The 18087-nt window shown below is 38.0% G+C and overlaps 1 protein-coding gene across 19 annotated transcripts in view; it reads left to right on the top strand.

Moving 5' to 3' along the window:
* DST (dystonin) overlaps positions 1–18087 on the top strand; it is a 381039-nt gene that overhangs the window by 341053 nt on the left and 21899 nt on the right. For all 19 annotated transcript variants that reach the window (XM_058176703.1, XM_058176715.1, XM_058176775.1 and 16 more), the window contains 10 exons: positions 870–989; positions 5411–5580; positions 7044–7203; positions 9703–9897; positions 11315–11443; positions 13872–14015; positions 14706–14894; positions 16322–16451; positions 16807–16970; positions 17889–18051. In XM_058176703.1, the coding sequence (XP_058032686.1) occupies positions 870–989; positions 5411–5580; positions 7044–7203; positions 9703–9897; positions 11315–11443; positions 13872–14015; positions 14706–14894; positions 16322–16451; positions 16807–16970; positions 17889–18051 (1564 nt within the window). The remainder of the gene's footprint in view (positions 1–869; positions 990–5410; positions 5581–7043; positions 7204–9702; positions 9898–11314; positions 11444–13871; positions 14016–14705; positions 14895–16321; positions 16452–16806; positions 16971–17888; positions 18052–18087) is intronic.

The following is an 18087-nucleotide window of genomic DNA, read 5'->3' on the forward strand; positions in this document are numbered from 1 at the left end:
TCATGATAGCAACAATCATAAAAAATTCAAGTGTTTCATTAATAGTCAGTTGGGTTATTTTTAAAGAAATAAGTAAAAATGTTTTCTTGTAGTGATACTGATAGTGACAGCTGTTTTTGAGAAATATAAGTAACTGCAGGCAAATGATGGAGCAATTATAAAGAAAGCTTAGGTTTTTTGTTGTTTTGTTGTTGTTGTTTTTGCAGATAGACATATTACCATATAATTAGCAGGTTTCTGCCATTACCTCCCATGTTCTGACCAGAAGGTACATGCACAGATTCTCTGAAAGATATTGAATAACTAGAAGGCCCTTCCTCCTTTTTCCTTTCATTTTCCTCTAATCCCAAACTAAGCACTCAGATAAACAGTGGGCTGTCTTTATAAATCTGTTCATATGGTAGCTGAAGAGATAACTGCCAGAATTACTTGGTTTAAATGATCATTTCCAGCTCTCTGATTCTATGATTCGTTGTACCGTTGACTTTACCTGAGGCCTGACATTATCATTTGTGCAATCAACTCAATGAAATAGTAGTTGAAAATACTTTTCAAATTCACATTAGATATAGCAAGGTTTATTTGTATACATTAATCCATCACTAAGTGCATTAATTATCCATCCATGACACTTGCATTATATCACCCTTAATGGAAGAATTAGAATAAGCAAAAACAAATATGTATTGTAAAATAATTTGCAAATCAAAAAGACTGTTTGAAAAAAAACAAGCATTTTCAATATATTGTCCAAGCCCATTTTTAAGTCCTTGATTTTGATTATTTTTCACATTTAATATCTTGAGACTAAATGTTTATTAATAATCTTTCACTGGAAAAACACAAGCAAACCTCTTATTTTTCTGCAGTTCCATGAAGCTTGGATCAAACTCACTGAATGGTTGGATGATTCAGAAAAGACTTTAGATGCAGAATTGGAAATTGCAAATGATCCAGACAAAATTAAAATGCAGCTTGTCCGGCATAAGGTGAGTCACTAATAATGGAATGTAGAGCCTGTCTGATCTGTTGGCAAGGCATCATGAGGTAATGAACAGGAGGAGAGCAATTCATTGTTGACCCAGTTAGAATATTTGCTGCTATCAAATTCAGACATTGGCTGCTTTCCAGCTTATAAAAGAAATAGAAATTGGAAGGCTTCTCTATAGAAAGCTCTATTTTTGTGGAAGGGACCCATATGTGATCAGGAAAGATCATATTAAAGGGTATTTGAGGCAATGAGTTACCCAATCTGAACTTGATACTATCCATTTCTATATGAAGTCAGCTTAGTTTGACAATAGGATTCACAGGAGGTTAATTGATATTTTTGCTTTTAATTGTTTTAATATTGTGAGGATTGCTTTAAATTCAACCACTGTTGTTCAGAATTTTGATAAAGTTTTAATGGCTTTAGTAAAATTCTCTTCATCCCGACACCATTTAAAAAATATGAATATTTTTCTCTATAGCTTTCTGGAAAAGGACATAATGTGAATGATAATTGTTACTGATAATTATAACAAAAGATAAATGGATAAAGTACTAAATCCAATGTAAACACCTGGTTGACTAAGCAACCAACCAACAGTACTTAGATTTGCATATAGAATAGAATAAAATAGAATTTTTTTATTGGCCAAGTGTGATTGGACACACAAGGAATTTGTCTTGGTGCATATGCTCTCAGTGTACATAAAAGAAAAGATACGTTCATCAAGGTATGTTTGACTTCAAACATCGGTCTATACTTGCATAATCTTAGCTGTCAGTGCAGTAATAGAATTTCGTCTTGATGCTTTTAGAAATCTCTCTGAATGCATCTTGTGCATCTGTTGTGTTGTTGTCCTGCCATACTAAGGATTAGAAATTTCAGCTTCTCGTCCATAAGAAGTGAAGTCTTGTACTATAACAATAATCCAACTAGCTCAATTTTGTGTAGTGGGCTTTCTGGTTAGCAGTTTCAAGTGGTAACAGTCATAGCATTCCTGCGGGCATCAAATTGTGAAAGGCTTAATGATTCAAAACACAGTTATTATACTGGGATAGAAAGGTGAGGGGCTTCTTTCTGGGGCCCATGTGATTCAGTGGTGTGATTCAAATTTTTTACTTCCGGTTCTTGGTGGGTGTGGCTTGGTGGACGTGGCAGGGGAAGGTTACTGCAAAATCCCCATTTTCTCCCACTAAGCTAGGACTCAGGAGGCAGAGAATAGATGGGGGCGGGGCCAGTCAGAGGTGATATTTACTGGTTCTCCAAACTACTCAAAATTTCTGCTACCGCTTCTCAAGAACTGGTCAGAACCTACTGAAACCCATTTCTGATGTGATTCCATGACAATCTATTGCCCCTCTGTAACAGTTCTTCTATGGACCAGAGTTATGAACATGAAAAGGGGAGGGAGGAATTGTACAATTGGATTGTTACAATCTGCTCTACATAGCATCTGCTTTATACAGGTAGCCTTGAACTTGCAACAGTTCATTTAATGACCGTTCAAAATTACAACAGCACCAAACAAGTAACTTGTGAGTGTTTTTCACAGTTACGACCTTTGAAGCATCCCCATGGTCATGTGATCAAAATTCAGATGCTTGGCAACTGGTTTCATACTTACGACTGTTGCTGTGTCCCAAGGTCATGGGATCACTTTTTGCAAGCTTTTGACAAGCAAAGTCAATCGGGAAGCCAGATTTGCTTTACACCCAGGTTACTAATTTATCAACTGCAATGATTCACTCAACAACTGTTCAAGCAGAGTCGTAAAATGGGGCAAAACATGCTTAGCAAACGTCTCACTTAACAACAGAAATTTTGGGCTCAATTGTGGTAGTAATTTGAGGACTACCTGTATAGTGTTTTGAACCAGCTGTAGCTCTGGAAGCCACAGCTGATTCAAAATGCAGTGTCCTAATTACAAGTGCATTTGCACATATGATAACATCTACAATGGGAACTGTACTGGTTGCCATTGGACTTCTGAATGCAATTAAAGGTTCTGGTTGATACCTTTAAAACTCTGTGTAGTACCTGGATAACTCTGAGACTGCCTCTCCAGCTGGAACTTGCTCCTATTGGAGGGAAAGCATGGTATGAATTCATTTCCAACAGAGTTTTGATTTCAGGGGCCTCAAGGGTGAGCCATCTCAGTGGTGGCCTATTCTTCCCAAATAGTTTGCCCCTAAAGATAAGGACAGCTCATTCCCTGTTACAATTAGTCCTCAACTTACGACCACAATTGGGCTCAACATTTCTGAGTTGTTAAATGAGTTTTGCCCCATTTTATGACCTTCCTTGCCACAGTTGTTGAATGAATTATTGCAGTTGTTAAATTAGTAACACAGTTGTTAAGCGAATCTCACTTCCCCATTGACTTTGCTTGTCAGAAGGTCACAAAATTTGATCACGTGGCCTTGGGATACAGCAACAGTCATAAGTACGTATGAACCAGTTGCCAAGCATCTGACTTTTGATCACATGATCATGGGGATGTTTCAAAGGTTGTAACTGAAATATGGTCATAAGTCACTTTTTGAATGCCGTTGTAACTTTGAATGTTCACTAAATGCACCATTGTAAGTCAAGGTCTACCTGTACTTTTCCGAAGAGCAGTGAAAGTGTGGCTCCTCTGCAGGGTTCTTGGGAATGAAAAGAAGCTATGATTATATGGGAGAAGTAGTAGTGTGTTTTGAATCAGTTATTCTAGATAACCTGAAGTATTTTGCAGGATTAAGTGAGTCTATAACATATCCGGCAGGATCTAAAGTTGTCAGCTCAGATCATTTCAAATCAGCCCATAAAAGAAAACTCAAGAGAATTTTACAATATGCAAACATTTTTACTAGCATAATTAATTTAGTTTAAGAAGATCAATGTCTCATTCCCAGTACAGGAATAATAATAAAGTAGCATCCACAATCCTAGCAAATCTGTTTATCTAATTGTTTGCCTGTGGTCTGTTGATATTGCTGTAATCTTCTGTTTCCTTGAAACTTTGCATTATGATGTAAACCACAAAACCACGGTTTCATTGATTTTAGAATTTTGCATCAAGGACATAAAAGCAGGATATGTGTAATACCTAGAATTACTTGGATTTATTCCATGAAACTTTCCTTAGCCAAAAGTAGAAAGAAACCAAAATTTTAAAAAAGATATCTGTCTCATATTTGTGCCAAAATAAGGCACATCCATTGCTTTCTTATCAGTTTTTGTCTCCATTGGTATATTTAAATGTAAAATAACATAAAGTATTGTTCATGCAGTCCATATCCCAGGATTTTTTTTAAAAAAATGAAATAATATTTAAAAATGCTTTAGCAATTAGCAGTATACTTTTGCCTACATGTCTGTACATTATCAGGAAAAAGGGAATAGTTTAAAAGTTGCTATTGTCAATTACGAACTGGACAATTCAAAATCATAAAATTGAAATATGAATCAAGTTATACATGTATAATATATAGAGATGGAGATCAAATTCATATTTACAAGAAATGTATTCTAAATTTTATTTCTTCTAGAGTATAAATTAATTCAGATTTATAATTGCAGTGGCTAAGATAGCAATCTAGAATACAGAGTTAACTGTTCTTTTTTTTCCCTGCTTGTTCTGCGAAAATGTACTATACATTTATGGGCTCCATGATAAAAGCTCTGGTGCAGCTTTGATCAAAGACTTGCATCAGATAACTCTTTTGATATTTACTGCGTAAAATGCTCTTTGAGGTATAAAGTGTTGAATGATCAAGAAGAAGCAAGGGTTGTTAAAATCAAGCATATGCAATTTAAATATACTTTAATTCACTTTGTCATTGAAGCTGATCTTACAAAAGCCTTAAATTTATAACTTACAATTTGATTTAAATAATGTTTGTTTCTGAAATCCTACATGAACAGATTGATAATGCTCTCCATCGTGGTAAATTGTTCAGGAGTTCTTTAACCATAAGGAGAATGCCTACAATCGTAAGAATTGTTGTGTTATTTTTTTAACAGCAAGAAATGGAGAGCAATTTGCACCTTCAGAAGTCAACTAAACCAGACAGTGTTTGGTGCTCAAACAACTCTGATCTATTTTAAATTTAAAAAAATAGTAATAGTTTTGTTTATGTTAATCCCAAATTGATGGACTGTTACACCATACTGAAGAGCTTTGTTCTTCTGCCATTTTTATTAGATTACATTTTTTTATATCCAGTTAAATTCAGTTGATTTGCTAATGTTTTAATTTTGTTGTTACAAACTAACTGGTTCTGGTTTCTTGCTATCTCCATGACATTTTACAAGTTTTCTTCCCTAAATACATCTTGCCTCAAAATTGTAGCCATTGTGATCTAACCCAAGTAGCACAAAATAAGTTTTGTCCTAGTTTACATGTGACAGTTTTTCCTATTCTTATTTTTCCTACAGGAGTTCCAAAAATCTCTTGGAGCCAAACATTCTGTGTATGACACCACAAACAGGAGTGGACGCTCTTTAAAAGAAAAAACCTCCCTCGCTGATGACACCCTGAAATTGGACGATATGTTGAGCGAACTTAGAGACAAATGGGATACGGTCTGCGGAAAATCTGTAGAAAGGTAGAACCTAAAACTGTGCATCCCATTTCAAAGATGGCCCATAAAACACAGTACTAAGTGGAAAGGCCTCTGTTCTCTTTTTTTTTATACCATTGCCTTTTCCTCTTAATTTATTGTCAATATCTGACCTTGATTAGTCTAATCTTACAAGAGGCCACTCTGAGCACAGGATGGAGTTCTTGGCTGCACATGCAGCCTTTGAAATGTTTAAATAAAACTGTTTAAATCTCAGCCAGCTGTAGAATAAGCATATGGTTTGTTTTTATCAGTGTGATGAAATGAGATCTGTTCCTTCTCAACCAATTTCTGTGGACTGACATAGGGGTCTATATCTTAACAATGGGAAATAGATGGCTGCAAATGTGTACCTTTTTCTTCTTTGCACATCTGTTAGGCCTGGGTATGATGATCTTGTTTTCCTAGAGGAATGAATTTTGCTCTGATATTCTATTTTACTCTACTCTACTCTACTCTACTCTACTCTACTCTACTCTACTCTATTCTCCTGAAACTAATATTGGCAAACATACCTAAACACCAGCATCTCAGTGTTGTATTAATCCATCTGAAAACAAGCATAACGTTTTGTCAAATTTGAGGGAAGGTTGGGGTTCAGATTAGGGCACTGCAAGAGCATGTAGCTCCCTGAAGATGGATGAGTAGGGGATTGTGTAGGAAGTAGGGGCTGGCATACTAACAGAAATAACATATCTTTATTCAAATGAAAGACTTAGGTAGAAGACTGCAGCAACTGCTTTCCAATCTCAAATTTTGGACTACTTATTCATCAGTCATTCAAATTGTTTAACCACCCATCTCACCAGAAGTGACTCCGAACAACACACAACAAATTCCATAGAAACCACAAATTAAAAAATCAGATGTAAAAAAATGTAGAAATCTAAATAAATTATATAAAAAAACAAATATATAAACTGCTAGGCAAAGAGGGTATAAAAATGGCCGGCTGAACAGTGGAGCCATCTGAACAAATATCCGGTTCTCTAGGAGTTCCAGGCCTGATAACATAACCAGGTCCTGAGGGTTTTCTGGAATGTCAAAAGGGATGAAGCTGCTCGTATTTCAGGACGAAGCATGCTCCATAAGGTGGGCATTATTACCACAATTATGGTGTTTATAGAGTGGATAAATGTAAATCCAAGAGTTGGTTTACATAGTAGGGCAAAGAACAGCTGAATTTATTCAGTGCTTTTACTGCATGTCCATTGGGACATGAAGGAAAGCAACACATAGATACTTCCCCCTGTACTACTGCTGCACCAAAGGAGCATTTTTAGTTGGCTATGCCTACTGATAACAACATTTTTTTTACCTTTTTATCTTTTCTTCCATTTTATTAAAACAAATCAATTTTGGTTCTTTCCTTTATTTATATGCTGCTTTTCTTAATGAATGCACACAAAAGGGCATATTTAAGTGTTTGCTTTATCTTCTTTCTTCAGACAAAACAAACTGGAAGAAGCTCTCCTGTTTTCTGGACAATTTACTGATGCTCTTCTGGCTCTCATAGATTGGCTTTACAAAGTGGAACCACAGCTGGCCGAAGATCAGCCTGTGCACGGAGACATAGATTTAGTGATGAATTTAATAGATAATCACAAAGTAATGACCATATTACAGTAACATTTGTATTCTTTTTAAGTCTGGCTCTACAAGTTGTTTTGATTGGGTGACTGATATCAATTTATAAATCATAAGAAAGTCTCATGAAACTATTTAATAAATTAGAAACTCTACATTGTAGGTTTTCTGGGAGAAAAAATCTTAGGAAAAACTGTGTGGATTTGGTTGGCTTGAAAAATTGTTTTGGAATCTGTGCTACTTTATAAAACTAAGTTATTGGAACTGATTATTTCAAGATGTTGGCAGCTTATGCCTTGTAAATTACCTGTGGGTAAGGCAATATTCTCTTGACCTCAAATAATATAAGGTTTATTTTTTAAATCAAATAATTATGGTTTACTGTGTTGGGATTTGGCCTAGCTTATTTCCAATTCACAGAGAGCCTGCCCTTTCCTTCTTGATATGATAATTTAAACTAAATTAAGTGTCCAATGTAGATTAGCATTGCATTTGGATCCTGAATTGTCTAATCATAATTGATTGAAAAATAAGCTGCTCAAAAAATAAAGGGAACACTTAAATAACACAATGTACAGTAGTTGAATGTGCTGACAACACAATCACAGAAAAATTATCACTGGAAATCAGATTGAGCAACCCATGGAGGTCTGGATTTGGAGTTACACTCAAAATTAAAGTGGAAAACAACACTACAGGCTGATCCAACTTTGATGTAATGTCCTTAAAACAAGTCAAAATGAGGCTCAGTAGTGCGTGTGGTCTCCACGTGCCTGTATGACCTCCCTACAAAGGCTGGGCATGCTTCTGATGAGGTGGTGGATGGTCTCCTGAGGGATCTCCTCCCACACCTGGACTAAAGCATCCCCCAACTCCTGGACAGTCTGTGGTGCAATGTGGTGTTGGTGGATGGAGTGAGACATGATGTCCCAGATGTGCTCAATTGGATTCAGGTCTGGGTAACGGGTGGGCCAGTCCATAGCCTCAATGCCTTCGTCTTGCAGGAACTGCTGACACACTCCAGCCACATGAGGTCTAGCATTGTCTTGCATTAGGAGGAACCCAGGGCCAACTGCACCAGCATATGGTCTCACAAGGGGTCTAAGGATCTCATCCCAGTACCTAATGGCAGTCAGACTACCTCTGGCAAGCACATGGAGGGCTGTGCGGCCCCCTAAAGAAATGCCATCCTACACCATTACTGACCCACTGCCAAACCGGTCATGCTGGAGGATGTTGCAGGCAGCAGAACGTTCTCCACGGCATCTCCAGACCCTGTCACATCTGTCACATGTGCTCAGTGTGAACCTGCTTTCATCTGTGAAGAGCACAGGGTGCCAGTGGCGAAATTGCCAATCTTGGTGTTCTCTGGCAAATGCCAAACGTCCTTCACGGTTTTGGGCTGTAAGCACAACCCCCACCTGTGGATGTCGGGCCCTCATACCACCCTCATGGAGTCTGTTTCTGACAGTTTGAGCAGCCACATGCACATTTGTGGCCCACTGCAGGTCATTTTGCAGGGCTCTGGCAGTGCTCCTCCTGTCCCTCCTTGCACAAAGGCAGAGGTAGCGGTCGTGCTGCTGGGTTGTTGCCCTTCTACACCCTGCTCCACGTCTCCTGGTAGCACCTCCATGCTCTGGACACTATGCTGACAGACACAGCAAACCTTCTTGCCACAGCTTGCATTGATGTGGCATCCTGGATGAGCTGCACTACCTGTGCACTTGTGTGGGTTGTAGACTCCGTCTCATGCTACCACTAGAGCGACAGCATCGCCAGCATTCAAAAGTGACCAAACCATCAGCCAGAAAGCATAGGAACTGAGAAGTGGTCTGTGGTCACCACCTGCAGAACCACTCCTTTATTGGGGATGTCTTGCTAACTGCCTATGCTTTCCACCTGTTGTCTATTCCATGTGCACAACAGCATGTGGAATTGATTGTCAATCAGTGTTGCTATCTAAGTGGACAGTTTGAATTCACAAAAGTGTGATTGACTTGGAGTTACATTGTGTTGTTTAAGTATTCCCTTTATTTTTTTGAGCAGTGTAGTTTAATAATTCATAGGATTAAGTTGGTTTCAACAAGCTATATTAATGAGTAATTATATTAGATTGCAGTAGCATAGTAGAAACAATTCCACCTCTCAGTGGTCCTACAGACCAGAGAGCTCCTAAACATTCCCTTTAGAAGAATCCATTTTCTAAATGAGGTTTGAATATCATCCATTCTGACTTTTATTGTAGAATGCTACTGATTAAGAGCAAAGCAAGAAGAAATAAACTTACATTAGAAAATGTAAAGAATAGGTGTAAAGGATAGAATACAAGACTTTATTGAAATGGAAGTATTTAGCCCAATTTATCTTTTTTTAAAAATTAAAAATGTAATTTACGCTTTTAAAAACTGGCTGTGATCAAGCGGGTTTTTTTTATAGAAAAAAAAAGTCATATTGTATGTAAGTTCATAAAGAAGCTTAACAGTGTTTAATAGAGGGTCATTTTTTATTTCCTTTGCTCAGGGCTTCCAAAAGGAACTGGGAAAAAGGACCAGTAGTGTCCAGGCTCTGAAACGCTCTGCTCGAGAGCTGATAGAAGGTAGCCGTGATGATTCCTCTTGGGTTAAAGTTCAAATGCAGGAGCTTGGTACTCGATGGGAGACTGTGTGTACGCTCTCCGTCTCCAAACAAACTCGACTGGAACAGGCCCTTCATCAGGTGAGAAGCAAATGCATTGCACTGAATTCAGTCTATGACCTGATCCACGTGGGATATGAAGGCGGGAGATTAGTTCTTAACCTTTTAAACAGAATAATTGAATGAACAAGCGCTTGCAGGCAGATTCATACATTATCCCATGTAATGGTTGGCAAATGCTCTGATTTTCCAGATTCCCCCCCTCCCCCCATTCTTGTTCAAACTGTCTGGAAATGTTTGGAACTGAAAACAAATTGTACAAAAGTAACAGATTTACATGTACAGAACAAATTGAATTTTAAGCAACATTTCTCGTTTCCAAGTACACCCCATTTATATATAACTATAATTATATATAATTTGAGATAGATAGATAGATTGATAGATGATAGATAGATTGATAGATGATAGATAGATAAATTTAAATGATAACTATTGAATGTTTCCACACTTGCTCCAAAGTGTATAGGTAGTCCTTGAGTTACAACCATAATTGAGCCTGAAATTACTGTTGAAAGTTTTGCCAATCAGTATGCTGATCAACATGTGATCCCCACCTCATTCTACAACCTTTTTTGCCACAGTCGTTAAGTGAATCATTGCAGATTGTTAAGCGCTTTTTGGCAGAAACTAGAAGTAAATGCTGATTTCTGGCAAAAAAAATATTATAAATTGCAATTGTGATTTTGGGATGCTACAGATGCTATATATGTGGACTAGTTACTGAGCACCCAAAATGTGATCATGTGACCACAGAGGTCGGGTTCCCCCCCCCCCATCAGAACTTGGGTCATAAGTAGCCTTGGGGAGGTCCATCGTAAATTCAAACACTTGATAAACAATTGGTTGTAAGTCAAGAACTATCTGTACGTGCATGTTTGGGGAGATCCTGTTTTCCCTGTTTGTTCAGGACTCTGAAAAACTGTATTATAATTTGAAAAACTAAGGCTTGTACAGTACCTAAGTAAAAGGAAAAAGGGAACTCTGTCATCAGAAATTACCATTTCAGTGGTAGTGTTGCTTTCAACTCTCAGAGAGAAACTTGGATCTATACACAGCTTTAATTAACTCACCCTTTTCTCCCTCAGACTAACTGATGTTCATAACCATGGCTCCAGCTCATAGACTTAAGCATTGTTTTTGTAATCTATAGGCAGGATAGCAAATTGCTCATGCAACTTTCATGTGTGGCATAAATCTTACATTTAAAAGCACCCATAAACTGTTTATTGGACTTTCTCCAGATATTTTTTTCTTCAAAAAGTTTTGATATTTTACAGTCATGGATATCAAAGGGTTTTAAATCAGATTTCTTACTTGAAAGTTAATGTGACTTTGTTACTGAATGATAATTAACTGCCATTCTGGGCCCATTGTTTTCATACATATTTATTCTGTTTTTTCTTGACACACACACACACCCCTCCCATTTGTGCAGGCAGAGGAATTCCACTCAGTTGTCCATGTGCTTCTGGAATGGCTGGCTGAAGCCGAGCAGACCCTGCGTTTCCATGGGATCCTACCAGATGACGAAGAGGCTCTGCGCTTGCTAATAGATCAGCATAGAGTGAGTTGGATAATGGACCAGTTCTCAAAATTAGATTTATAGAAATGTGACAGTAAAATGGAAGCATTTCTGGCTTATTTATATCTAGCAAAGAAAAGATGTTTTCTGTCCTAGAAATGAGATCTTATTAAGCAGAGCAGTTGCTACAGACTGAAATCCTCTGTTTATTTAACTGATACTTTTGATAATACTATAAATGTAAATTCAGCTGGCATATCCTCAATGTGCCATCACAAGTTCTTAATTACTTAATGGAGATGTTATTATTAGACATCAGTTCACTTTATCATTTTTACAAATAAAGTAAATCTTGGAAGGGGCCATTGGTTCATCGGTTCCAGCTCCCTGCGCATTACAGAATTCTAGTACCACAGGATCCCCAACAAAAGGCCACTGAGCCCTTTATTTAAATACTTCCTGTAGGCAGTCCTCTATTTCCAGAGGCAATCTGCTTCATTGTTAATCAGTAAATTGTTAAATAGCACTTGATTGAGTGATTGAGTCTTATCAAGTTGGTGTCAACTTCTAGCGACCACATAGATTTTCTCCATGATGATTTGTCCTTAAGCTGGTTCTTCAAGCATTCCAATATTGCACCTGTGGTTAATTTTGCTGCAGTTGTTCTCTTATTCCCTTTGGCTTTCTTGAGCATTTTAGCTCAAGCAGTGGTGAAATCCAAACCAGTTGCTACCGGTTTGCTGGCTGTGTGCTCCGCGCCAAATGCATGCCGTGTGTGCATGCACAGTGCACACCAAACACACACTCTGCACGTTCACTCACATGCGAAGTACAAGCATGTGCAGTACACACCAAAAGGAGGCTTAGGAAGGTAAGTAGAAGCAAGGGAGGATCAGCTGTGGAGTGCGATTTAGCTTCACTATAAAGCAGGATTTCCTGCTTTCTAGCAAAGCTAAAGCATGCTGGAAAGCTGATCATCGGAAATACAAGTTCAGAGCAACCAGAAGCCTTTTTTAACTACCGCTTCACTCGAACCAGTATCTTTTTTTTTAGTACCGGTTCGCCTGAACCGGTAGTTTTTATCACTACCGCTTCACTACCGATTCAGCCGATTTGTCTGAACCGGTAGCATTTCACCCCTAAACTCAAGCCCTGATTTTTTATTTTTTTTTCTGCTTCTTTTGGAAACCAGCTCATCAAAAGCAGGCAGCTGTTCTTAGGTTCACCTTTCCTATCTCCTCCCACTAGTCTTTCTTTCTCTTCAGGTATGCCTCCTTTCCCATTTCCCAATGGGTTTATAGAAATGCCACCTCTTTCCCCTTGGCTCAAAGGTTTTAACCACCAAGGCAGGATTGAGGGATTTCCTTTCTCCTTAAACGAATCTTGACTTTCTTGCCCATGACTTCTCAGCCATGCTGTCTTGTCCTTGAAAGCATTATGAACTGGGACTTGTGCATTGGATGAATGAGGGTTTGCCTAAATGCAGCATGTGCTGCAAAGAACGGAAAAAGTGAGGCCTGGCCTGGCCTTGGATTTTATCCTAGGATACAGGAAGGTTCAGTAAAATAAGTGTGTTACTCAAATTGGATGTATAATGCACAAATAATAAAAGAGTAGCTGAAAAAAATTATTTCATACCATTAAATATCAGTGGTATGATTTTCTGTGTTTTTCAAACTGCAGATAATGTGATAGTCTATCTTAACCCTACTAGCCTCATGAGGATAAATCAGGAATTTTGTCTCTCAGAACTTACTCTGACTGAAAAAGTATTCAAGACCTCACATCAATCACCCCTTGTGTTGTGCATTATAAGCATCTCTTCTCTGTGTTCTTTTCTGTCCAAATACTCCAAAAGAGGCCCAAAAGCCTACAAGGTGAAATCTTTTCTGCCGGGTTCTATTATTTGTTTCTACAAAATTGAATCTCTACTTTAAGGATTAAAGATACATTCTGTCCTGTTTACTCAAATTCTCACTGAGTATTTTAATAAAGCAGACAGTAACCACAAATTAAAGTCGCTGAAGAAGCTGAAATTTGTTTTCCTGAATCACCAGGAACAAGTAGTAAGATCAGAATAGTATTGTATTATAAAGGATGTGTATATGTTGAATGGCAGCATGCTCAAGGTACATAAGGATATTTGTCTTTCTTTAAGGTTATAGCAATTATTAGTTTGTCCACTTTATTCCAGTATTGATGATTTGCACATTGAAATATGTTCCTCGCTATTATATGACTTTTTACTTCAGTTGGTTCGAATCTGCAACTGTTCAACTTTTATTTCAGGACTTTTATTTTAGAATGTTGGACTTTTCTGCTATTTCTTTCTGCTCCTATTCTACCAATGCTTCATGTGATTCAGTTAAGCATTCACCTCTTTGACCTTGCTAGCAAAGTCTAAAATTACTTGAGTTTTTTCCTTTGAATTGGTGCCAACATCTCACGGAAATCACCGTTTCTGCCTCAGGAATTCATGAAGAAGCTGGAAGAAAAAAAGATTGAGCTAAGTAAAGCCACAGGTATGGGAGAGGCCATCCTGGCTATTTGCCATCCAGATTCCATCACTACCATCAAGCACTGGATAACCATCATCCGAGCAAGATTTGAAGAGGTCAGTCCAATTTGATCAGTCCTATGTGGTCACAGTCAGTCCTTGACAGCCAGCAGTTAACAAGGCCGTGTTATGATGACATGTTTCAACTGTTGAGAGCAAAATGTTTAACATATCCATGCTGTCTTGTGTACTAGACCTAGCTTTAAACTTTTTTATGGTTATGTTATGAGAAATAAATTGAATAGAACAGAAATTTGTAATCCATTTACATTTGTGTCAGTTTCTCACCCCACCTCTTAGAAAATGGGATTTGAACATAAACCATAGCTTTCAAACAGGAATGGACAAGCCGAATATTTCCAAATAATGTTGCACTCTAATTGGCACAGGAAATGCAATCTGACATTTAGAGGACTCTGTGGTATTCATCCCTGCTTTAAATTGATGACACAACAGAAATCAATCATAAGTGGTTTGAAATAATCATATTAAGTAATAGCTGAGCTTGTTTCTTGAGCAGCTAATGAAATCTCTTATCTAAGGCACATGAAAGTTCCATTAACAGTAATTAAAAGTTGTATAGTGATGGCCCATTCTTAAGGGAATTGTTCCTTTTTAAGCTCTGTTCCTTCTTACCCTGAAGATTTCTTGCAAGAAGGGAGTACAGGGCAAAACCCCTGGGTTAACTTAAGTGTGAATCAACAGTAATGTGGAAATCATAACAGATTGCTGTTTCTCCTTTTTAAGGTGGTAGCATGGGCAAAGCAACATCAGCAGAGATTGGCAGGGGCCCTGGCTGCCCTTATTGCTAACCAGGAGTTACTGGAAGCATTATTGTCCTGGCTGCATTGGGCAGAAACAACGCTGACTGAAAAAGATAAAGAAGTTGTTCCTCAGGAGATTGACGATGTCAAGGCACTCATAGCAGAGCATCAAGTAAGAGAACCATGGCTCTCTCCTCAAGCTCTTTCTCAGCGAGGGTGGAGGTAGCACTTCAAGCAAACCAGAAATTTACAAAACTGAAAATCCTACATTGCTCACATATCTGACAAAAACATATACATTCCTTAAATGTGATGTATCTTGTTTGTTGCACTGTGGGACTTTTGTGCGTAAAGCAAAGAGGTAGCACAGAGAACAAAAGAGTTCTTCAAAATGACATTGGCAAGAAAACATGTCAGTAGCACATGACTCTTTTAAGCTTTTCTTTTGTTCTTGTAGAGGGCAAACTAAGACAGTATTTTAACAGTGCAGTAAGTTGTAGCTTGAGGGTCTAAAAGTCTTTGACATAAAAGAAAAGAAAAATAATCTAGGGTATGTGCTAAGTTAGGTTGCCTTTGTTTCAAGCATGATATTCCGTGCTGTATTTTTAAATGGTGAGCATGTCTTTTGTTCATCTCAAAGAAAACTGCTTCGACTAAGAGGAATAATTTTAACAGGGGATAAGCAGCATTTCTTCTCTTCTCTGTAGCCTGCCCCCAAAGTCTGCAGGAAGTTTCTTTTAAACAAGTCAGTCAGACCTCCAAAGGAGATTTTGAGGCCTGGGAACCTAAAAGAAGAAACAAAAATGACTGTTTGGTAAATAGTAGTGACTCATGCAAACGTTAGGTTTGTCCTAAATGTATTTGTAAAAAAAATCTTTTTGTAATATGAGCTTGTCTCTGTTGGACAAAACATACTTTTCTGTCAATTTAGGTGGTGGTACAAGTATTTTGTTTTCATATGAATTAGAAAGTTGATGATTTTATTGTCATCCACTCATAGCAGATCAATTAGTCCTGTTACACTTCAGGGGTTAGAAAGTTTGTAGTACAGGTAGTCCTTGATTTACAACCACAATTAAGGCCAAAATTTTTGTTGCTAAGTGAAAAATTTGTTAAGTAAGGTTTGCCCCATTTTACGATTTTTCTTGCTACATTTGTTAAGCGAATCACTGCAGTTGTTAAATTAGTGACACAGTTGTTAATGAATCTGGTTTCCCCATACACTTTACTTGTCAGAAGGCTGTAAAAAATGATCACATGACCCCAGGACACTGGCCATCATAAATATGAACCAGTAGTCAAGCATCCAAATGTAAATCACATGACCATGAGGATGTTGCAATGGTCATAAGTGTGACCATTCCCTTTTCCCAGTGTCTTTGTAACTTCAAACTATCACTAAACAAACTGTTGTAAGTCAAGGACTACCTGTATTGATACAGACCTTAAGGTAAATACTGAAAAAGTTGTGTGATGCAGCAGCATTATGTACTTGTGATAGGCCCCATAGACCACTACATCAAAGCTGTTGTTTCACTGAGTATTTTTCAGGTTATTTTGATGCAATGTTAGTCAAAAGTAATTGCCGTTTAATTTCAGACATTCATGGAAGAAATGACCAGAAAACAGCCGGATGTAGATAAAGTTACAAAGACACATAAAAGAAAAGCAGCTGAAACTAGTCCAATCCAATCTCATATTCCTGTATTGGATAAGGGAAGAGGAGGAAGTAAGTAATGGTCTATTGTGAGGCATTGAGAGTATCATATTTCAACATCACTTGGCTATTTATAGATTGCAGCAGTAATTCACCATTGTTTTATCGCAGAGTGGTTTTAAGCTGTCTTTTTTTTCTCATTTAAAAAATGGCAAGAATAAACCAGGAGTTGGCAACTTGTACTGCTAGGGCCTCTTGTGTGTGACTCAACCATCTGGGTTTGTAGCTGCCCTCCACAAACAGAACCAAAGTATTATTTGCAATCAAGCAAACATATGTGTCATATTATTTTTCTTCTAAATTGCTTTGAAAGGTGCAGTTTTGATGCAGGTTTTGATGCATATGCAATTCACTTTATGTTTAACAGGAAAACGTTCTCCAATCCCGAGCATATATCCTCCAGGTGCTCAGACCCAAATCGAGACGAAGAATCCGCGGATTAACCTCTTGCTCAGCAAATGGCAACAAGTCTGGCTCCTGGCCCTGGAGAGACGAAGGAAACTTAATGACGCCTTAGACCGATTAGAAGAGGTTAGTAATAGTAGTTAAAACAGGCCAAGGGCCTTAAATGAAGTTCTGTTTCATGCATGCGTGGCAGTGGCATTCCTCTTGGGCAGGGGGGACCAGCTATTCATCACCTCTGACCCTCAGAGGGTATGTGGTTAGCTGTTGATCATCAGCGCAGTTACTCTTATGGTTTGGAGAGAAAGTACCCACTCATACATTGAGTACTCGGCACACTCCATGGATGGACAGAGCACCCAATGCTTCTGAATGTACCAACAGGAAGGGCATGACACACATGACTTAGAAAATAGGATGTCATTACCAACTGTTTGGATCAGCATTGCCTCTAGATGACATGGGTGGCACACAAATCTAAATAAAGATGGATGCATGGATGTTTGTGTGCCACCAAGTCATTTTCCATTCCCAGCAATCAAATAAGGTTTTACATCAAAAATAGGGACCAAAGGAACAGTAGAGTCATGCATTGCTTGGTCAAATGGTAAAATGGAAGGCAAGCACCAATAGTCTCTTCAAAACATGGCTTCCCACTCTATTAGTCAAAGTTTAGAGTTATTTTTGTATTAGGAGTATTCGTTATGAATGCTAACCACCTTTCTTTTAAAAATTGGAAATAATTTTAAACCTTATTTTCAAATAACAGATGAAGTTAACTTCTGCACATTCTTCATGCTAAGTTGATATGTAGCTTGGGATCCACAAATGTAGTTGAACTGCAGTTTGAAGGAGCCTTCAGGCTCATGCACTTTGGCCAAGGCACCTGGGAGTCCAAGATCAGAAGCCTAGGCAGGAAATAGAAAGGACTAGATTGATTTTCACTTTACAGAGGAAACCAATGTTCACTTCTGTCCCAAATCTTAGCATCATGGATATTGGGTTCCATAAGCCAATTCTTAAATCATTTTAATGTTTTTTTTCCAGCTGAGGGAATTTGCCAATTTTGATTTTGATATTTGGCGGAAGAAGTATATGCGATGGATGAACCACAAGAAATCTCGAGTAATGGACTTCTTTAGGAGGATAGATAAAGATCAGGATGGCAAGATAACAAGGCAGGAATTTATTGATGGGATTCTTTCTTCAAGTAAGTTTTAAAACAAACCATTATTCTTAAAACTTC

Source organism: Ahaetulla prasina, chromosome 1 (genome assembly GCF_028640845.1).
Source record: "Ahaetulla prasina isolate Xishuangbanna chromosome 1, ASM2864084v1, whole genome shotgun sequence".
NCBI classification, from domain to species: Eukaryota; Metazoa; Chordata; class Lepidosauria; order Squamata; family Colubridae; genus Ahaetulla; species Ahaetulla prasina.